Source organism: Dermochelys coriacea, chromosome 1, assembly GCF_009764565.3.
Source record: "Dermochelys coriacea isolate rDerCor1 chromosome 1, rDerCor1.pri.v4, whole genome shotgun sequence".
Classification (NCBI taxonomy): domain Eukaryota; kingdom Metazoa; phylum Chordata; order Testudines; family Dermochelyidae; genus Dermochelys; species Dermochelys coriacea.
In genome coordinates this window covers 13,002,892-13,026,605 of record NC_050068.2, presented here as the reverse complement: position 1 = coordinate 13,026,605, position 23,714 = coordinate 13,002,892, and the positions used below count along the sequence as shown (strand labels likewise).

Here is a 23,714-nt window from a genome sequence, read left to right as displayed (position 1 = left end):
ACAAATAATTGAATTTCAAGAACATTTCAACATCATTTTGTTTTATAAAGGTCAAACTTGTTTTAAATGAGCAAGATTGGTATAAGTATTCATTTTAAAACAGAACAATTCAATTTTTCTTTTTTCTCAGCGTACCCCTCAGGCTAGCAGCACTAGTATTAGTTATCCTTTACATCACTGCAGCACATCTACACTAAGTTCACACAGGTGGTGCAACTAGCTCTAATCTCTGCACAAAAAAACTCATTGTAGACAAACCCCAAGGAGCTCAACCTTGAAAGAGTAATTCACGACTGAAGTTCTCAATACAGAGTTGATGGCAATGGACTAAGAAAAGATGGTTACTCACCGTCTTGTAAAGATGTTCTTGAGATGTGGTGTTCACATCCATTCCAATCAGGTGTGCGCACGCTGTATGCATGGTGGTTGGAAACTTTTCCTTTAGCAGCTCCTGTCGGGTTGGCCAGGGAGCCCCCTGAGTGGCATTCTCATGACGCTCAATATATGACCTGCCAAACCCGACCCCACTTTGGTTCCTTCCTGCCGGCTACTCTGACAGAGGGTATTGGAATGGATGTGGAACACCACATCTCAAAGAACAACAGTTACAAGAAGGTAACAGTCTTTTCAAGTGATTGTTCATGTCCATTCCAACTGGGTAACTCCCAAGCTCTCCTACAGAGGTGGGGTCGGAGTTAGGAATCACTGACTGGAGCACTGCTCTACAGAGAGCTGCGTCATCTCTAGCATTCTGGGTGATGGCATAGTGGGTGGCAAATGTATGCACCAAGGACCAGGTTGCCGCTCTGCAGATCTCCTGCATGGGCACCTGGGCAGGAAAGCGGTGGATGAGGCCTGAGCCCTTGTTGAGTGGGCTGTACCAGCCGGGGCTGGGACCTTGGCAAGGTCATAGCTAGTACAGATGCAGTCTGTAATCCAGGAAGAGATGCGTTGCGAGGAGACTGGAAGCCCTTTCATCTGGTCTGCCAATGCTACAAACAGCTGGTTTCACTTCCTGAAAGGCTTCGTGCACTCAAATGTAGAATGCTAGCACTCTCCGCACATCTAATGAGTGAAACCTCTACTCCTGTACATTGGCATGTTGCTTGGGATAGAAAAATGGTAGAAAAACATCCTGGCTGAGGTGGAATTGGGATACCACCTTGGGCAGGAAAGCTGAGTGTGGTCTTAGCTGTACCTTATCCTTGTGGAAGACAGTGGGGGGGGGGGGGGGTTGGAGGTTAGTGCTTTTAATTCCAACACCCTCCTGGCCGATGCGATAGCAACCAGAAAAGCCACCTTCCACAAGAGATACAGAAGGGAACCTGTAGCCAGTGGCTCAAATGGGGCTACTTAGTCTAGCTAGGACCAGTTGTGACAGGGGAACACCCTGCACCCCCATCTTCATCCTTGTAAAATGATTGTGTAGTATCCAATGAAAAGTGTCATGTCGGGTGTCATGATGCACTGAGCATTGTTGTTACATTAGTGTTATAGTAATGTTATAGGTATAATATCATGTATGTAGTTATGAGGCTGAAAATGTATCCTCATGGCTTAAAATAAGCCCAGGCAAAAACTTCCCAAGAGCAAAGAGGCAGTTCACACCTGATCAGGGCAGGTATGGGATAAACCCAGCCCAGCCTCACAGGAACGAAGGACGCTTGCCTAGGCAGAGCAACAAAAGGATCTGTTGGACTCTCGAGTGAGTCACCCCCAGTTTGGGACTGCGATGAGGTAATGCTCACCTGACTCTGAAGGGGGGGGGGGACAAAGCCAAGAGGGAGGAAGAACATGATCAAAGGGAGAAACGTTTGCCATGCTCTCTCTTCCACCTCCATCTACAGGACACCACACCAAGTGACTGAAGTGCTGATCAAAAGGGAGAGCCTGGCTGAAGAGCAACTAGCTAGCCTGTGGTGAGAAGCATCTAAGTTTGTAAGGACATTGACAGTGTTAAGACCAACTTAGATTGCAATTTGCTTTTACTTCATTTGTCCAAATCCGACTTATGCTTTGACTTATAATCACTTAAAATCTATCTTTATAGTTAATAAACTTGTTTGTTTGTTCTACCTGAAGCAGTGCATTTGATTTGAAGCATGTCAGAGACTCCCTTGGGACAACAAGCCTGGTACATATCAATTTTTGTTAAACTGATGAATTGATATAAGCTTGCAGCGTCCAATAGGCATAACTCAACACTGCAAGACTGAGGTTCCTAGGGTTATGTTTGGGACAGGAGATATTGGCTACTGTCATTCGGTTGCACAATCCAAGGAGCAGCTTACATGCCAGAGGCTGTGCGTGAACAGCCCAGGAGTGGGGGTTCTCACAGCAGAGCAGGGTAAGACAGGCTCCCAGAGTCAAGGATTGGAGTGACCTAGAAGATCACTGGTTCAGATAACACCAGAGGGGAACATCACACAGGCTGAGGTCCCAAGTTGGTACTGGTGGGCGGGACTGTGGTATAGCTTTTCCATGTCCTTAAGGAAACTGCCAACCCTATGGTGGGCCAAGACTGAGCGCCCCAACTCTCCCGGCTGGAACGCTGAGATGGCCACGAGGTGTACCCTGATGGATGATCCAGCCAGGCCTTGCCACTTCAGGTGCAGTAGATAGTCCAGGATGAATGGCAGAGATGCTTGAAGTAGGGATATGTGACTGCAATGCACCAGCATGAGAACCTTTTCCATTTGGCCAAGTAGGTGGTGCTGGCGGAAGGTTTCCTGTTCCCAAGTAGCACCTCCCTAACTGATTCAGTGCATTAGAGCTCCCTTGCATTTAACCATGAAGCTTCCAAGCCTTCAGATGGAGGTCTGGGTGAAGCAGGAGGCCGTGGTCCTGTGTAATCAGATCAGGGAGGAGCAGCAGCACGATCAGGGTGCCCACTAACAGCTCCAGAAACTGGTGTACCAATGTTGGTGTGGCCACACAGGAGCCAGCAGAATTATCTCTGCCTTGTCCCTGTGGATCTTGAGGAGAACCTTGTGGACAAGTGGTATTGGAGGGAAGGCATACAGTAGACTGTTCCCCCAGTGCTTCATGAACACGTCCAAGATAGACCTTGGACTGTGCTTTTGGAAGGAACAAAACGTTGGACACTTCTTGTTGCTCCTGGTGGTGAATAGGTCTACCTGGGGAAACCCCCACCTTTGGAAGATGGAATGTATGATGTCCATCCAGATGGACCACTCGTGACTGCGGAATGACCTTGTGAGGTGGTCTGCAACCTCGTTGTGTGCTCTCAGGAGACAGGATGCCTCCAGGTGAATGGAGTGGGCTATACAACGATGCCAGTCTGGTGAGGAAGAGGGCCTCATTGCAGGTTTACCTCTAGATGGCACCCATCTAGGCGGTGCTGGAGGCTTCTCTCTAACAGCAAGAGGCTGAGGTGCAGTACTTTCTATCATCTCTTTTGCAGCCTCAAAAGTATCTGGGGTGGAGGGGGGTTCCAACTCCTCCACCAAGCAGTGCCACACCAGAGAGTCACTGAGTGCCAGACTCAACAGTGTCAACTGGGTCACCGGAGTTGACAGCACGAGATCTCGTTGTTTGGAAGTTGAGTCCTTCCTCTAAGGCAGCAAAGTCTCCCTGGATGGTCTCGCTCTCTGAGGAGAGTGCCCTCTGTCTGCCTTCTTTGGCATTTATGGGGCACCAGGGATGTTGATCTGTGCCAGGAAATGTCAGTACTGAGGGTCTCTATCACCAGAGTCCTTCCTCGGTACTGGTTCGCAGATCGATGCCAGGGCGCTCCGAACTGAGCTCAGGCCCGGGACTTGGCTGTTGGGTGCTGCTGGATGGGGCGTGGGTTCTATTAATAGCTGCTTCAAAAGGAAGTCACGTTTCTTCCTAGTCCTGGGCTTGAAAGCCTTACAGATCTTACAGCACTCGGACTGATGTGCCTCCCCCTAGACACCTGAAGCACAAATCGTGAGGGTGGCTATTAGGCATAGGCTTCTTGCATACACCACAAGATTTAATTCCTTGGGCTTGAGGCACATCCCAGAGCCCAAGGCGGGGTGAGGGGAGAACAACCCACTCACCAAGACTACCCTAACTATCGAACAATAAACTAACTACAAAACAAAAAAAGTGTAGAACTAAGTAATAGCTAAGGGAACACTTGCAAGCAATTCCAATGCTGCTACGGATTGTAAGAAGGAACTGAAGGGGGGTCGGGTCGGGTCGGCAGGGTCATATATTGAGCGCCAGGAGGGTGCCACTCCAAGGGGCTCCCTGGCCAACCCGACAGGAGCTGCTAAGGGAAAAAGTTTGACTGTGCACACAGTGCATGCACAACTGATTGGAATCAACGTGAACAATCACTCAAAAAGAATTATTAATTTACAAATCAATTAGCTGAACTGATATGTTGCCTTAAAAGTGACATTTTAAAAATGAACCTGATCCATACTAAAATTCAATTCTTTATTAGTTGTGATTTTCCCCCCACTGGACCTGGGCCTTCTTTCCATAGGAAAGAACTGGAAAAAGAACTAAAGAGGAGTCATTGATGCCACATTATCAGAAAAACATTGCCATTAATGCAGGTCACTATTGCATCAGTTAACTGTTGTGTAAATTCAACCAAAAGAATAAAATCCTTGAAAAATGATCCTATTAAAAGAGAAACTGTAAAATCAACATGAATACTGAAGAAGTTTACAAGAATAAGTCTGTGGTATAGATGAAAGTCTAAAATTCAGTAAGACTTGTAACTAAGAAAACCAAGAAAGACCATCTCAACTGCTCCCAATCTCATGCTGAGAGTTGAGGGACACCTGGAAAAGCCTTGACAGTTACCCTATGCAACAGACATAGGGTATGTCTATCAAGTCAGCCTATTGAGTGACTTACCAGCAATAGCCTGCAAATCTCCATTTTAACAGCTGGTGTTGTATGTGAGCTTTATATCGAGCCAGATATTTTCCACACACACACTGGGTATTTGCTGTCATGTGACTAAAGTGCACAACAGCAATGCGCCTAACTTTGAAAATCTAGTCCATAACTTCTCCCTTGAGCTACGCTTCCTGAAAAGAACCATTTCCATTTATTTTATAAGGAAGTACTAAGAAGTATTGTTTAGAATCATTAGCCCTAAAAAGAATGACTATCCATGCAAGTCTTAGAGGTGAGAAGGAAATGAGGCATAGATATTCACTGGGGTAATCTGATACCCCCTGAGAACCATGCCTAACATTCATACATGTTTTGAAATATCACCTAGCCAAAAAATGTATTTTGTCTTGCTAATGATTGTACATCACTAAGGAAATACCTGCCTGTGTAAAGACAATGTCCCTAAAGGATAATGAAGGCTTCCACAACTAGTACTTCAAAAGCCTACTATGTATAAAAAGGCGGAAAAGGGTATCTAGTACTATGTCTATACGAGTAAATTTACTCCTGTTTAATAGTCCCAAACACATTACCTCAGCTCTGCTCAACCAAGATTGAAAATTTTGATCCAGTATACACTATTACTAAATGGATTCAAACCTTACAGAAATCATGCCAGACCCCTCTCTTTTTCCACAGGTCTAGTGTGCCCAGTGATAGACAACCATGGATCATGTTAGCACTAACATAACAGAGATACGCACTATATAAATAACCAAGATACATTTTCCATGTCTAGTTGGCAGCCGGTGTCAAGTGGAGTGCCCCAGGGGTCGGTCCTGGGGCCCGTTTTGTTCAATATCTTCATAAATGATCTGGAGGATGGTGTGGATTGCACTCTCAGCAAATTTGCGGATGATACTAAACTGGGAGGAGTGGTAGATACGCTGGAGGGAGGGATAGGATACAGAAGGACCTAGACAAATTGGAAGATTGGGCCAAAAGAAATCTAATGAGGTTCAATAAGGATAAGTGCAGGGTCCTGCACTTAGGATGGAAGAATCCAATGCACCGCTACAGACTAGGGACCGAATGGCTCGGCAGCAGTTCTGCGGAAAAGGACCTAGGGGTGACAGTGGACGAGAAGCTGGATATGAGTCAGCAGTGTGCCCTTGTTGCCAAGAAGGCCAATGGCATTTTGGGATGTATAAGTAGGGGCATAGCGAGCAGATCGAGGGACGTGATCGTTCCCCTCTATTCGACACTGGTGAGGCCTCATCTGGAGTACTGTGTCCAGTTTTGGGCCCCACACTACAAGAAGGATGTGGATAAATTGGAAAGAGTACAGCGAAGGGCAACAAAAATGATTAGGGGTCTAGAGCACATGACTTATGAGGAGAGGCTGAGGGAGCTGGGATTGTTTAGTCTGCAGAAGAGAAGAATGAGGGGGGATTTGATAGCTGCTTTCAACTACCTGAAAGGGGGTTTCAAAGAGGATGGCTCTAGACTGTTCTCAATGGTAGCAGATGACAGAACGAGGAGTAATGGTCTCAAGTTGCAATGGGGGAGGTTTAGATTGGATATTAGGAAAAACTTTTTCACTAAGAGGGTGGTGAAACACTGGAATGCGTACCTAGGGAGGTGGTAGAATCTCCTTCCTTAGAGGTTTTTAAGGTCAGGCTTGACAAAGCCCTGGCTAGGATGATTTAACTGGGACTTGGTCCTGCTTTGACCAGGGGGTTGGACTAGATGACCTTCTGGGGTCCCTTCCAACCCTGATATTCTATGATTCTATGATTCTATGATTCCTCCTTTCTGTGACTTGTTAGGAGGTCAGAGCTAGCAAAGAGAAAGCTTTAGGCTGTAAGCCAATTTCACAGCTGATCTAACACAGCTGAAATCAGTTGAGTTACATCAGGGATTAATTTGGACCCGAAGATGCTAAAGTAGAATTTCAATATTCTGTAGATTTAGTACCATCATAGAAATGCTTTTGATTGCATTAATCTAGATGCTTATTCCCATCTATGAAGTTTATTATGACTTTTCTATTTCTGTATTTTTCTTCCCCATTGCCAACATTCTCTTTCAACCCTAACTAAAATTACATTTGGAGACTAATCTGGGTCCATTACTGATAAGTGTTTTCGAAGAATTACCAAAGTATAATATTCTGGTCAGTTAAGGGAGACAAAGAGGGTGGTAATTGTCTAATCACTGGCCTGGAAGAGACTGATCTTTCTTTCCACAAAACAGCATATCATAGCTGCCAGGGGGCCATTGTGGGCAGAGAACACCAATGACTTACAAGGTATCAGGCGCTTGGTCTTTAAAAAAAAAAAAAAAAAAAAAAAAGGTTCTGGATGCTATATTGCCTATTTTATTCTGGAAGGCTCCTGAAATGTAGGCTGAGAAACAAGAAGAATCTGTATACTTAAGTACCAAATAGCCTCACCACTGCCAGAACCAGCTTTCAGACTCAAGCCTCATCATTTACTACAGGATTTTATTATCACCATCAAAACCTCTGCTGTATGGTGCCACTCCGTCTCCCTCATCCCCATATTCCACCTGTAGTTTGACTCGTAAACAAACAAACAAAACAAAAAACATGAGATGTGGGGGTTTTTTTTTGTTTTTTTTTTTTTTTTAACACCAGTGTAGACAGTGGACTAGACTGTTCTGTACTTCCACTAGGGTTTTTACTATTGTTATTCATTTGATGTGGAAAGTGCTCAGATACTACAGTGATGGGCAGCAACACAGATCTCCTGATACATCCAGGTTATTAAAATCAAAAGAAAATCAACATATCAGTAACCGATACCACTTTACATCCAATGCAAAGAAAAAAGGATGCTTTTAAATAGCACCTGCTCTGAATGATCTTTTTAGAGCCATACAACAGACCTAGAAATGTTAAGAAGGTTATTGCAAAAGAAAAGGAGTACTTGTGGCACCTTAGAGACTAAATTTATTTGAGCATAAGCTTTCGTGAGCTACAGCTCACTTCATCGGATGCATTTGGTGGCTGTAGCTCACGAAAGCTTATGCTCAAATAAATTTGTTAGTCTCAAAGTTGCCACAAGTACTCCTTTTCTTTTTTCTTTTTGCGAATACAGACTAACACGGCTGCTACTCTGAAACCTAAGAAGGTTATGACAATCACAGTGCTAATGGGTTAGTGTTCCTATGAAAACACTGGCTTCTTTTAGAAAAGACTGGAATGAAGAACTCATATATACACTACTAGTTTTACTTTGCTGAAATGGAACTTTCAGAGTAAGGTAACTTGTTGGGTTCACTGGAGCAGTAAAGGAGCCTGCATTTAATCAACTCAGAGCACCACCATGTGTCCCTACAGAAAAAGAAAAGTCAAAGGGTAAGAAGTGATTTATGAAAGTGACAATGCATGGAAAAACCTGCTTAATGTAAGAGGCTTGTATAACATATGTACTTTATACTCCTGATGCCTCTGTATGATCTTTAAATCAACCAAGTAATTAAATTAATACAACATGGCCGACCACTTAGCAACATGAACTATGTGGAGCACAATTCACCTGTTCTCCATGGACTGTGTTGGCTTCTGATTTGCTTTATAATTCCGTTCAAGGTGGTGACCAATCTAAAGCCATATCATTTGGGTCTTTGGTTCTTTAAAGTACACCTCTCTCTTCTTAGACACTAAGAACATAAGAGTGGCCATACTGGGTCAGACCAAAGGTCCATCTAGCCCAGTATCCTGTCTTAGAATCATAGAATCATAGAATCATAGAATATCAGGGTTGGAAGGGACCCCAGACGGTCATCTAGTCCAACCCCCTGCTCAAAGCAGGACCAAGTCCCAGTTAAATCATCCCAGCTAGGGCTTTGTCAAGCCTGACCTTAAAACCTCTAAGGAAGGAGATTCTACCACCTCCCTAGGTAACGCATTCCAGTGTTTCACCACCCTCTTAGTGAAAAAGTTTTTCCTAATATCCAATCTAAACCTCCCCCATTGCAACTTGAGACCATTACTCCTCGTTCTGTCATCTGCTACCATTGAGAACAGTCTAGAGCCATCCTCTTTGAAACCCCCTTTCAGGTAGTTGAAAGCAGCTATCAAATCCCCCCTCATTCTTCTCTTCTGCAGACTAAACAATCCCAGCTCCCTCAGCCTCTCCTCATAAGTCATGTGCTCTAGACCCCTAATCATTTTCGTTGCCCTTCGTTGTACTCTTTCCAATTTATCCACATCCTTCCTGTAGTGTGGGGCCCAAAACTGGACACAGTACTCCAGATGAGGCCTCACCAGTGTCGAATAGAGGGGAACGATCACGTCCCTCGATCTGCTCGCTATGCCCCTACTTATACAACCCAAAATGCCATTGGCCTTCTTGGCAACAAGGGCACACTGCTGACTCATATCCAGCTTCTCGTCCACTGTCACCCCTAGGTCCTTTTCCGCAGAACTGCTGCCGAGCCATTCGGTCCCTAGTCTGTAGCGGTGCATTGGATTCTTCCATCCTAAGTGCAGGACCCTGCATTTATCCTTATTGAACCTCATTAGATTTCTTTTGGCCCAATCCTCCAATTTGTCTAGGTCCTTCTGTATCCTATCCCTCCCCTCCAGCGTATCTACCACTCCTCCCAGTTTAGTATCATCCGCAAATTTGCTGAGAGTGCAATCCACACCATCCTCCAGATCATTTATGAAGATATTGAACAAAACGGGCCCCAGGACCGACCCCTGGGGCACTCCACTTGACACCGGCTGCCAACTAGACATGGAGCCATTGATCACTACCCGTTGAGCCCGACAATCTAGCCAGCTTTCTACCCACCTTATAGTGCATTCATCCAGCCCATACTTCCTTAACTTGCTGACAAGAATGCTGTGGGAGACCGTGTCAAAAGCTTTGCTAAAGTCAAGAAACAATACATCCACTGCTTTCCCTTCATCCACAGAACCAGTAATCTCATCATAAAAGGCGATTAGATTAGTCAGGCATGACCTTCCCTTGGTGAATCCATGCTGACTGTTCCTGATCACTTTCCTCTCCTCTAAGTGCTTCAGGATTGATTCTTTGAGGACCTGCTCCATGATTTTTCCAGGGACTGAGGTTAGGCTGACCGGCCTGTAGTTCCCAGGATCCTCCTTCTTCCCTTTTTTAAAGATGGGCACTACATTAGCCTTTTTCCAGTCATCCGGGACTTCCCCCTTTCGCCACGAGTTTTCAAAGATAATGGCCAAGGGCTCTGCAATCACAGCCGCAAATTCCTTCAGCACTCTCGGATGCAATTCGTCCGGCCCATGGACTTGTGCACGTCCAGCTTTTCTAAATAGTCCCTAACCACCTCTATCTCTACAGAGGGCTGGCCATCTCTTCCCCATTTTGTGTTGCCCAGCACAGCAGTCTGGGAGCTGACCTTGTTAGTGAAAACAGAGGCAAAAAAAGCATTGAGTACATTAGCTTTTTCCACATCCTCTGTCACTAGCTTGCCTCCCTCATTCAGTAAGGGGCCCACACTTTCCTTGGCTTTCTTCTTGTTGCCAACATACCTGAAGAAACCCTTCTTGTTACTCTTGACATCTCTTGCTAGCTGCAGCTCCAGGTGCGATTTGGCCCTCCTGATATCTTTCCTACATGCCCGAGCAATATTTTTATACTCTTCCCTGGTCATATGTCCAAGCTTCCACTTCTTGTAAGCTTCTTTTTATGTTTAAGATCCGCTAGGATTTCACCATTAAGCCAAGCTGGTCGCCTGCCATATTTACTATTCTTTCGAGTCATCGGGATGGTTTGTCCTGTAACCTCAACAGGGATTCCTTGAAATACAGCCAGCTCTCCTGGACTCCCTTCCCTTTCATGTTAGTCCCCCAGGGGATCCTGGCCATCTGTTCCCTGAGGGAGTCAAAGTCTGCTTTCCTGAAGTCCAGGGTCCGTATCCTGCTGCTTACCTTTCTTCCCTGCGTCAGGATCCTGAACTCAACCAACTCATGGTCACTGCCTCCCAGATTCCCATCCACTTTTGCTTCCCCCACTAATTCTACCCGGTTTGTGAGCAGCAGGTCAAGAAAAGCGCTCCCCCTAGTTGGCTCCCCTAGCACTTGCACCAGGAAATTGTCCCCTACGCTTTCCAAAAACTTCCTGGATTGTCTATGCACCGCTGTATTGCTCTCCCAGCAGATATCAGGAAAATTAAAGTCACCCATGAGAATCAGGGCATGCGATCTAGTAGCTTCCGTGAGTTGCCGGAAGAAAGCCTCATCCACCTCATCCCCTGGTCCGGTGGTCTATAGCAGACTCCCACCATGACATCACTCTTGTTGCACACACTTCTAAACTTAATCCAGAGACACTCAGGTTTTTCCACAGTTTCGTACCGGAGCTCTGAGCAGTCATACTGCTCCCTTACATACAGTGCTACTCCCCCACCTTTTCTGCCCTGCCTGTCCTTCCTGAACAGTTTATAACCATCCATGACTGTACTCCAGTCATGTGAGTTATCCCACCAAGTCTCTGTTATTCCAATCACGTCATAATTCCTTGACATCACCAGGACCTCCAGTTCTCCCTGCTTGTTTCCAAGGCTTTGTGCATTTGTATATAAGCACTTGAGATAACCTGTTGATCGCCCCTCATTCCCAGTATGAGGCAGGAGCCCTCCCCTCACAGACCTTCCTGCCTGTGCTTCCTCCCGGTATCCCGCTTTCCCACTTACCTCAGGGCTTTGGTCTCCTTCCCCCGGTGAACCTAGTTTAAAGCCCTCCTCACTAGGTTAGCCAGCCTGCTGGCAAAGATGTTCTTCCCTCTCTTCGTAAGATGGAGCCCGTCTCTGCCCAGCACTCCTCCTTCATGGAACACCATCCCATGGTCAAAGAATCCAAAGCCTTCTCTCCGACACCACCTGCGTAGCCATTCGTTGACCTCCACGATTCGACGGTCCCTACCCAGGCCTTTTCCTTCCACGGGGAGGATGGACGAGAACACCACTTGCGCCTCCAACTCCTTTATCCTTCTTCCCAGAGCCACATAGTCCGCAGTGATCCGCTCAAGGTCATTCTTGGCAGTATCATTGGTGCCCACGTGGAGAAGCAGGAAGGGGTAGCGATCCGAGGGCTTGATGAGTCTCGGCAGTCTCTCCGTCACATCACGAATCTTAGCCCCTGGCAAGCAGCAGACTTCTCGGTTTTCCCGGTCAGGGCGGCAGATAGATGACTCAGTCCCCCGGAGGAGAGAGTCCCCGACCACCACCACCCGCCTTCTCCTCTTGGGAGTGGTGGTCGTGGAACCTCCAACCTATCTTCCGACAGCAGCCAATGCTAAGTGCCCCAGAGGGAATGAACAGAACAGGTAATCGCGTGATCCATCCCCTATCGCGCATTCCCAGCTTCTGGCAAACAGACGGTAAGGACGTCATCCCTGCCCATCCTGCCTAATAGCCATTGATGGACCTAGCCTCAATGAACTTATCGAGTTTATTTTTTTTTAACCCTGTTATGGTCTTGACCTTCACAACATCCCCTGGCAAGGAGTTCCACAGGTTGACTGTGCATTGCCTGACAAAGTAAAGGAGTTACAAAGTACATAAACAAATTTTAAATTCCTGTGGAGATATTATCCACCTACTTTCTTTTTCTTCGCCTTGTCCCATCAGTTAGGGTCAGCAGCTCGTTAGTCTCCTAACACACTTAAATGCATCTTCAAAAACAACCTTCATCCTGTCGAACCACCTTTTTCTAGGTCTTCCTTGTGTTCTTTGGCCCATGACTACTCGCTCTTTACTATAGCCAACATATCCAAAATTTCATCATTTCACATGACCCAGACATCATAAGAATGGCCATACTGGGTCAGACCAATGGTCTATCTAGCCTAGGAACCTGTCTTCCAACAGTGGCCAGTGCCAGATGCTTCAGAGGGAACGAACAGAACAGAGCAATTATTGAGTGATCCATCTAGTTGTCCAGCTCCAGCTTCTGAACCATCTAGTCAGAGGTTGAGACACACCCAGAGCAAAGGGTTGCGCTCCTGACCATCCTGCCTAATAGCCATCTCGTGTGATGCTCCCTCAGCTTTTCCATAATAGGGGTTACTTGCATCATGGCTCATACCATTTCATTTCATAGTCTATCAGCTCTAGTCTTACCCAGTATCCATCTATGCATTCTCATTTGGCAGTGTGAAGTAGTAGTTCTCTCTATTCTTCACTGGTTGGCATTCTGACCCTTACTTCATGACTGGTCTAATCATGATCATATGCATTTTGCTCTATAATTTACTTGGTATATTCTTATGGCAGAAAATTCCCATCAACTCTCTCCATTTATGTTAAGTGCTCTTTCTGTGGCTCCTAAACCTGCATCCACATTCCCATCACTACTCAACACTGAAGCAAGATATTTAAATTGTTGCACAGACTACCCCACACCATCTTGTTTTACTGGATTGTCATTGCCCCCTCAATGAAGCATGACAGTATTCCATCTTTTGCCAGTTGATTCATAAGCCATTTTCTTCAATTATACCCTGTGATGCTGTTTAAGAAAGGTGACCATTTATATCATTGTTAGGCATAAGGCAGGCTCTGTCCCGAGGCAGAAATGTAACAGCCTGCCTGCCTATATTTTTTTATTGCAACGAAGCAAGCAGCTGTTTTGCCAGGGTTGGAAATGCAGTCAGCCAGTGCTATCCCTTAAATTGCCTGGAGGCTCATTTTATAGCCGATAACAGGAATTGGATTGAAACAAAATTCAGCCAGTTTTTGCTTGAAAGAGGATAAGGTATGGAAGAATAAGTGTCTGCTTGTGAATTCCTACAAAACTGTTTCAATGTTTGAAATAAAACAATTCTTGATGTGAAAAAAACATTGTCAATAGCTCCATTAACAGTTAATTGATTTCATTCTCTGAGGCAAAAATGTAGCAGCCTGCCTACATAGTAACATTGTTAACGTTCCTATTATTAGTTAACTGATTTCATTCTCTGAGGCAAAAATGTAGCAGCCTGCCTACATAGTAACATTGTTAACGTTCCTATTAGTTAACTGTTCCCATTCTCAGTCAATTCCTCCAGGAGCACAAAACCTGTAAAGTTTTAAGGCTTCTTTACATTGCCAGAGTGATGTAAAGGAGCTTTATTATAAATAACAGTAAGTAAATCCTCAGCTAAGATGATTGTGCTATCTCACTTTTTTTCCTGTGCCAAAGTGGCACAATGGGGTTAGATTACAGTTCAGAATTTATTTTACTTACCCATTAAACATAAAAGACTTTGAAGGCAAATAAAACATTTATCAAGCAGTCAATGTGATGTTAGGAAAATCACAACCAAGCACTTTCCGAAGTACCTAGCCATGATTCTAGGTTTTTTTCTAGTTCATATTTATCTTCAGAACATGTTATCAGTGAAAACCATGCTCCATGGAGCCTCTTCCCCTAATTTCTTAGGTCAAGGAGTCCATTACAAATCAAACGGGGATGGGTTTAAGGCTGATCCTTGATGCAGACATACCCTCACAGCAAATGACTCCCTGTAGCCACAGCTGCTTCTCACTATTGTTGTGCTACCCTCATGTGTGTCTATGATAGTCTGAACACGTCTCCAGCAGAGAGCATGACTGCAGGCACCACAATAACAATTCTCTAGGAACTCTGTCATAAGTCTGCTCTAAATCCAAAACCACTAAGTGCAATTCCTTGAGTTTCTCCCTATACTTCTCCTACAATATTCAGGTGCAAACACTGCATCCACTGACAACATTCCTGGCATAAACCCAAATTGTCAGTTCGTCGATGCTCCAGTTCCTCATGGAATCTTTCCTTGATAATTCTTTCCAGCCATTTCCATGTGTGACTCATTAACTTGATGGGTCAGTAATTGCTACATTCTTGCATATTTCCTTTATGCTTGAAGGTAGATACCAATGTGCTTTTCCCCTACTCAGGCATTTTTCCAGTTGTGAATGAAGCTGAAAAAGTAAACCACCATTCCCTCACGGACTAATACTTTAATGCCTCAAATGGCGAACTGTCAGGTCTTGCTGCTTGCCCACATTTCATCATCTCCACCATGGTAATAGGTCTTATGAGGATGGTGCTTGCTCTTACTTCCCCTCAATGGTTCTTCGCATTTTCTTCACTGAGCAGTTTCTCATAAAAGCACTGCCACGTCCTAATGATCCCACCTTCCTACACCAGTACTTTTCCATTTTCATGTTGACCCACTTCACAGCTCAAGTGCTCTGTGCTTCTTTGCACAATCTATATATTTATTTTACCCCTTTCTTCTTTAGTACTCTTGCATATAAGGCTTTAAATGCCTGACCCTTACTTTCCACAATCACTCTTTTTACTATTTCTTTACCAGCTTGTATTCTTCGTAACTTTCCACTGTTTTCTGTCATTACTTAAACCCTTTTTCCTCCTTCATTACTGGCCTCCTATACATAGTTGACACTACCACCACCACATTTCAATGCCATGAAATTATCCTCCTTTTGCTGACCACAAGCAGCTTGTGCCCTTTCTGTAACATGTTTGGATATTTCCCCCCAAGCCTAGATGGTATCAGGGTCAGTCATTGTCCAATCTCCATGGAACCTCTTCCTTAAATCTCAGACTGACTTCCCTATCCACAAGCCTCCACCACTTTAGCCTTTGTTCCGCAGCTCATTTTGTTTCCCCACTAGCCTTTTCACTCAAAAGTCCATTACAAGCAATCTATGCTGCTCCACAATCTTAGCTCCTAGTATCACTTTACAGTCTGACATTTTTTAGATCTCCTCTTCTTGTCAGAAAAATAACTGATCTGGAACCTCTTGACATTGCTCTTGTATGTAATTAAATGCTCCTCCCTCTTTACAATGTATGTATTGGCAACAATCAGGCCACGGGGCTCTGGCTGACTAAGATATCCTCACCAGCTTCATTTTTGGTTCCAAAGCTTCATTCTCTGTGACAATCGCCGTAGCCCTCACTGTGTTCTCCCTGCTTTTGTATTACTTGCGTTAATTGGTGAAACCGAGGCACTTACCATCTGACCATTAGCCCATGCTCCATGAAGTTTTTCAGGTAGGAAGAGTTTGCCTTAGGTCTGGAGTACCCAATCCATGTTGATATCTAAGCTACAAAGAAAGAATTGTTAGAATTAGTAGGGCCTGCTGAGCACTAGACTGTATGTCAAAGGTGGGAGAATAAAAGCTGCATAGTAATTTACTAGCTTTGCAAATTAGAACTGAAGGATAACCAATCAATTCAAAATGGGGAAAAGGGAGAATAATAAATATGCTCTCCTTTAGTTAGGAATATTTTAAATGTAAACTGAATCCCCACAATAATGAGTTAGAAAACCCCTCGATGACATGGATAAAATAATCACTCATCTGATCATTAATCCTTGTTACATATTCTAACTACTTTGTTTCCTGCATACAGCATGAATGTGCTCTCTTTGTAAAATAGGCTGATAAAACATGGGCCAGGGCTTATATTTCAGTAGTGCATTCCTACATTCATAGCTTTAAAAAAGCAGATATTTTCATTGTTTACACATGGGTATTCTCAAACTAATTCTATGCTAAACCAGTATGAGACATAATTTTGGTATAGCGTGTTAGAAATTAACCCAGCATCATCAGTTTTGATAGTTAACCCTGTAGGTAATTCCCCCATACGTGCCACTGAAATGACTCCTTGTGATCTATTATAATCAACAAAATTAGGTAAGGCTATATTGTGTCTATTTCACTGCAGACGCACTACCTACTAGTTCTGTCAAACTTGGCATCGCAAATAGAGATAGAGATACACTGTAGCACAACGTAGTTTAAAGTAATAAAAACAGGGGAAAAAGTGTTTCCTGACAGCTCACCTAAAGATTACTTGATCAAAGTATAACTCTCATGTGTGTTTAAACTGATACAAGAGGCTCATGGTTACGTGCACTGTTTCTTATCAGATTGTGAAATGCTTCAATCCTCTCTCTCTGATAAATCAGAAACTGAAGCATAGACTGTTAGCTAGCATAATGTCAGTGACTAGAAAATACTAACTATCCACTTGGAAAATTATTAGTGGTCCTGAAACTAAAAATCAGGGCCTTTTAGGATTAGTGCCTTTGGATTATGAAGACCATTAGGGTCTTAATCAAGTTTGCATTTGTAGAAACTACCTTCAGTTATACAAATTAAGTTGAGTAGTCATTTGTTAACACACTCAACTTGACAGTGGGGAATTGGGGGGGAGGGGAGAGGAGTTGAGAGGCTGTAAGAATATTTTAGACAATGAACTCTGAGTCGACAATGCTGGATAAATCTAAATATGTAACCTACATGCCATAATCCAATTAAACTACTATCTGGGTATCTGGTCTTGAACAGCCTCTATCAGAAGAAAAAAATCCATCACTTCTAGCACACTAAATGCCTTATTACACAATAGATGCAATATTTTTAAAATTACACTGTTAAGTATTTGTGCTTATTAAACCTGTTAAACACTACTCTGCATTGCATTTTGCTATAGCAGTTTCCTAGAAGTTAATACTCAATGTTTGTTCCTACATTTTAAACCTTTAGGGAAGCTTCTGGAGTCAAATTTATCCTCTTGCCCTGGATTGTACTAGGAAAGACATTCCTAAAATTAAACTTTTAGAACACAATCTGTTGGAATAAGCCAGTCTCAGTTTGATAAATGATGTTTACATTTAATGAACATTGCCATAAGTAGGATTCAAAGTCATATTAAAAAAATCCCTGCATTTCTGAGAAATAACTGCTTTTGCACCTGCACATAGGCACTGATTCAGTAAGGTATTTAAGCATGCAAGTAAGCCTCACTGAAGTTAAAGACATTCCTCACATATTTAAAATTACACACCTGCTTAAATATTTTGTTGAATTGCAGCATACCTTGGGAAACAATGGAGATCGAGTATGCTCAAATCAGCAAATAATTCTTATTTGCTAGTTTTCTTTTTTTAAAATACAACTTTTTGTTCTTAAAATCTTGGCACTGAGAATTATTTCTATTGTCATCTGCATTTAAGAAGGAAAAAAATTGCTTTGGAAAAAATAAATTCCCAATACTGGATTGTGTGACAGGAGGCCACTTAATGCAGAGTTTATTATTTCCATATGGACATAAATTATGTACTATGGTGGGCTGTAATGCATACCTTCCACTCCGGTGACAGAACCTGGATTAAAACCACCATACAATGTAAATTACCAAATGATCCACACTCTCCTGGTAGGATTACACTGGATTTGGCTAAACAAAGAACTAGCCTGGAGCAAAGGAAAATATTAAAACTAACAAAAAATGCTAATGACATTACATTTGGACCTTACTATCACACCCAAATGTTTGCAAAATACCCAAATTTTTAAGTCACTCTTAAATTCTAAGGTTTCATGACATAAAAGGACAGGATTAAGGGATTTTTCCCTTTAAGGCAGGCATGCACCCATTTTGAATAGTCAAGATCAGAAGACTGTAGATAAGAAAGACTCTCCAAAATTAAATACGGACAATAGCACTCTAACTCAATTTTATAATCAAGTTAATTCATAAATGCCACTGAACAGTCTTCCAGTTGGGCCCATGTTAAAAGTCTGGCCTTTTCTTAAGCAGATATGTTGTACTGCAAACTCCATGCGGGATTAAAATCTGCCATACTACAGTACAGAGCCTTAGCAAGACATCTGATGGAGCAAATTTCATTATTTCTAGTTAGTTCAGTATGTAGAATCTTTTACCATTAGATATTTATGGTCAATATTGCAGAAGATTAACTGAAGTTACATCTGGCAAGTGTCACTATACTTGTGGACTTTCAATCCTACTTAAATTTCTTTAGTTAGGAATACCATCAGAAGAAAAAAAGCTTGGTAAAAGCTTGCATAATTGCTTTTACCATCTTGCAGAAGGTATGCAATGACCACATGGCTGCTTGGAAATTATGGCATCTATTATTATCTATTTGGTATCATATGTTATCTCTTTGTATCTACATATACAACTTCTGTCAGTGGTTTAGGAGTATTAAAAATATAAATTAACATTTCTGACCTATAAGAATAACTGTAGGCATCATTTGCTGATTTTTTAAAACCAATTTGAACTTGCTGGACCCTATACATTGTAACAAAATTCGACACAGTCAGTTTCTTTATCTTCAGGAAGTGGTACGTTGCTTGAAATAAGCATGCAGCAGAAAACAGGTCTTGCTAGTACAAGTCTTCCTTTCTACTCCATCTGAATAATTCATCGTCTTTGAAATGTGCTAAGGTAAATATGAAGTACAGCTGTTAAATATATTTTGGCTACTTTAGATTTTGTGATAACTCAAGCATTAACCCCTGGCAAGAATTCTTCTAGATGTCATTAGTTATTTTAAAAGTTGGCCTCAATGAAGGATTCAGTGCATCCCTTTACATTCCAAGATATACCAGAACAATTTTTGTCTTTTATACATCTCCCTTCCTGTAGATTTCCTCCTGCAGTTTTTACAACCTCATAATTGTATGTGGCCCAGTATGCAAACAAGCCTACATTGTGAGGCATACACAAATGGCCAGACGGGATAGGTGTCTTCCCTCCTGCCTGAATAGAACATTTCCAAGGAATGTCACCTTCTGGTGACCTGCCCTAACTCCAACATCCAATTTTCAGTATAGATACTTAACTACTTAAATGCAAGGACAAAGGACATACAAGAGGGAATAAAAAGGAAAAATCTAACAAACATCTAAATGTCTGTATACCACAACAAGTAGTATTGGGAATAAATGGGAAGAACTAAAAATGGTCTGAAATAAACAGGATGCAATTCAATAAAGGACTAATGCACAGTACCACACTTAGGAAGAAATAATCAACTACATAAATACAAAATGGGAAATTATTTCCTAGAAGGATTTACTGCAGAAAAAGACCAGGGGATGGGAGTGGGAGGGGTGGTTTATAGAGGATCAAAAACAAAGCATCAGTCAACAATGTAACACTGTTGCGCAAAAAAAAAAAAGCAAACTTCATTCTGGGATGTATTGGCAGCAGAATTCTGAACAAGACGTACATAGAAATTCCTCCACTCTACTCAGAGCTGATTAGGCCTCAGCTGAAGGGGCTGTGTCCAGTTCTAGGCACCCACACTTTGGGAAGATGTGGACAAACTGGAGAAAGTCCAGAGGAGAGCAACTAAAATGATTAAAGAGCTAGAAAACATGACCTATTGTTTAAAATTTAAAAACTAGGTTTGTTTACTTGGATAAAAGACTGAGGGGGGCGACAGTCTTCAAGAACATAAAAGGTTGTTCTAAAGGGGAGGGTGATAAATTGTTCCCCTTAACCACTGAAAACAGGAGAAGTAGTAATGGTCTTTAATTGCTGCAAGGGTGATTTAGGTTAGACTTCAGGAAAAGTTCCCAGTTGTCAGGGTATTAAGCACTAGAAAAAGTTACCTGGGGAGGCTGTGGAATCTCCATCACTGGAGGTTTTAAAGAACAGGTTAGATAAACACCTATAAATCTAAATACTTAGTCCTGCCTCCATGCAGGGGACTGCACTAGGTGGCTACTGAGGTCCCTTCCAGTCTTATGGTTTTATGATTTAAGATTATCTGTACATATATCTGATTATGACAGGTTTCAGAGTAGCAGCCGTGTTAGTCTGTATTCGCAAAAAGAAAAGGAGTACTTGTGGCACCTTAGAGACTAACAATTTATTAGAGCATAAGCTTTCGTGAGCTACAGCTCACTTCATCGGATGCATTGGTGGAAAAAACAGAGGGGAGATTTATATACACACACACACGCAGAGAACATGAAACAATGGGTTTATCATACACACTGTAAGGAGAGTGATCACTTAAGATAAGCCATCACCAGCAGCGGGGGGGGGGGGAGAGAGGAGGAAAACCTTCATTGTTACACGCAAGGTAGGCTAATTCCAGCAGTTAACAAGAATATCAGAGGAACAGTGGGGGGTCGGGGGGGAGGGAGAAATACCATGGGGAATAGTTTTACTTTGTGTAATGACTCATCCATTCCCAGTCTCTATTCAAGCCTAAATTAATTGTATCCAGTTTGCAAATTAATTCCAATTCAGCAGTCTCTCGTTGGAGTCTGTTTTTGAAGCTTTTTTGTTGAAGTATAGCCACTCTTAGGTCTGTGATCGAGGTGACCAGAGAGATTGAAGTGTTTCTCCACTGGTTTTTGAAAGTTATAATTCTTGACGTCTGATTTGTGTCCATTCATTCTTTTACGTAGAGACTGTCCAGTTTGGCCAATGTACATGGCAGAGGGGCATTGCTGGCACATGATGGCATATATCACATTGGTAGATGCGCAGGTGAACGAGCCTCTGATAGTGTGGCTGATGTGATTAGGCCCTATGATGGTATCCCCTGAATAGATATGTGGACAGAGTTGGCAACGGGCTTTGTTGCAAGGACAGGTTCCTGGGTTAGTGGTTCTGTTGTGTGGTGTGTGCTTGCTGGTGAGTATTTGCTTCAGATTGGGGGGCTGTCTGTAAGCAAGGACTGGTCTGTCTCCCAAGATCTGTGAGAGTGATGGGTCGTCCTTAGGATAGGTTGTAGATCCTTGATGATGCGTTGGAGAGGTTTTAGTTGGGGGCTGAAGGTGATGGCTAGTGGCGTTCTGTTATTTTCTTTGTTGGGCCTGTCCTGTAGTAGGGGACTTCTGGGTACTCTTCTGGCTCTGTCAATCTGTTTCTTCACTTCAGCAGGTGGGTATTGTAGTTGTAGGAATGCATGATAGAGATCTTGTAGGTGGTTTGTCTCTGTCTGAGGGGTTGGAGCAAATGCGGTTATATCGTAGTGCTTGGCTGTAGACAATGGATCGAGTGTATGATCTGGATGAAAGCTAGAGGCATGTAGGTAGGAATAGCGGTCAGTAGGTTTCCGATATAGGGTGGTGTTTATGTGACCATCGCTTATTAGCACCGTAGTGTCCAGGAAGTGGATCTCTTGTGTGGGACTGGTCCAGGCTGAGGTTGATGGTGGGATCTGATTATGAGGACCAGTGGGCTACTGGCTCTTGATAGCAACCTCACATGCCACCCTTTGTGAACTATTATGCATATATCTGACACAAAGGATCCTTGTATAACCCTGTGCTCTCTGCCAGTTGGGACCAAGGAGTCCATGGGCCACACCAACTTATGTATAATGACATAAATCCATCTCCTGTACTCTTGTCTAGATTGCAAGTACAGAGCAAGGGGTAATAATCTGTTTTTGCTAAGGAAGGAATCAAGTAGTAGAAAGGAACTAAATTTCAGTTGTGAACCAACAACCCAGCATGATGCAGAGAGGCAGTGATGAGGTACTGTTTTTCAGAGGAGATAAAAAAATGTAGTCCTAATCACTTGTGGCAATTTAAGATCCACAATCCTTTCACAAGAATAGGAGCGATATTCAGAGCACCCCTGGGAATTACCAATCTACTAAATTCCTTTATAGTTTGTGACTTAATGGAGGAAGGTTCTTTTGAAAGTTAAGGAAAGTCCTGGTGTTGTGTGACAAGTCACGTGACAAGTGTATGAATATTTTAAAGTAAACCTAAAGATTTGATAATTAAGAATAAAAATGAATAAAAATAGGTAACAAGTATATAGTATTTTACAGCTCCAGAGAAAAGTACAACCATTAAGTAATCAAACTTCAAGCAGAGAGCAAGCAATGTGATGATAAAATCCACAGACCTAAGGTACATTTTCATGCAATTTATCGAAGCAATAAAAAGAAATGCAAAGTATAACAATCAGAATTTAGTTTTCCAGGGTCCTGGGGATCTTATACCAAAATTTTTACTCTTAACGTTTTCCTAACAAAATCAAGAATCAAAGTGACCAATTAAAAATACACGCTTGTGAACGCCCCATGTTTTTGTAAAGAAATTAGCTTTCTACTATACCTGCTATGTCCGTAAAGTAGGGCTTGCTTGACCAGCAGGGGAAGAGAACTTGCTACTAAAGGACTCACCACTAGTAACACTGAAATGTTTAAATCTGGAAATCCAAGTGCCTTAGGCCTGTCTATACTAGAAAAGGTTTGCCAGCCACAGCTATACCAGCAAACTACAAACTGGTGTTCCCCAACAAAGTAAGCAATACAAACACATTTTTGCCAATATAACTACATCTACAGTAGAAAATTTGCCAGTACATTAATGTTACTTAGGGATCTGATTATTTTTATGACTTACTAAACCACCAGTTTCTCGAGTAGAACAGTCCTTAGTTTCTTGGTCTTTCCCAATAATCAGGATCTAAGCCATCTAAGGTTTTGTGAGGTGTTGGCAAGTCTTTAAGGCCCTTGAATCCTGAGGATTTTGTTTTCATTTTAATCTTAATATTCACAGGTATGCAAGCAGTGAGGCTGATGAACTGCTGTTTCTGGGGTCAGATTTACTACAGTGTACAGGACCAGTACGAGGGGTATAGACCGTTAATTCCTATTTAAGTGCTTTTACAATGGGATGAATTCCACCCACTGATTTTCCTCTCTTATGGTATTTGCCGATCTTAGCTTTGAACTTAAAATTTCTAAGCCGAAGTATAAATTTAAGGGTGTTCCATTTGGTAAACAAACAAAAAGACCACTAATACTTCCTGAAGTTTGATCAACCTCTCTCTAAACCATGGTGGACAAACTATTGGTCCACAGCCATGTCTGGCCTGTCGGACCTTTTAAGCGGGACCCTTGAGCTCCCAACGAGGGGCTTGCCAGCTCTGTGCTCTAGCCGGCGAGCAGGGTCCGGGCCTTTCCGGGCAGGTGCCAGAAGTAGCAGACTGTTCCCCCTCCGGCTTCCTATGGGTATGGGCAGCCAGGACAAGGGGACTCCGCACACAGCCCCAC

The 23,714-nt window shown here is 42.9% G+C and overlaps 1 protein-coding gene across 1 annotated transcript in view; it reads right to left on the bottom strand.

The window, feature by feature from the left end:
* Window positions 1-23,714, bottom strand: part of UVRAG (UV radiation resistance associated) — a 161,972-nt gene that overhangs the window by 15,110 nt on the left and 123,148 nt on the right. The window contains 2 exon segments of the mRNA XM_038403606.2: window positions 15,867-15,906; window positions 15,909-15,957. Coding sequence (XP_038259534.2) covers window positions 15,867-15,906; window positions 15,909-15,957 — 89 coding nt within the window.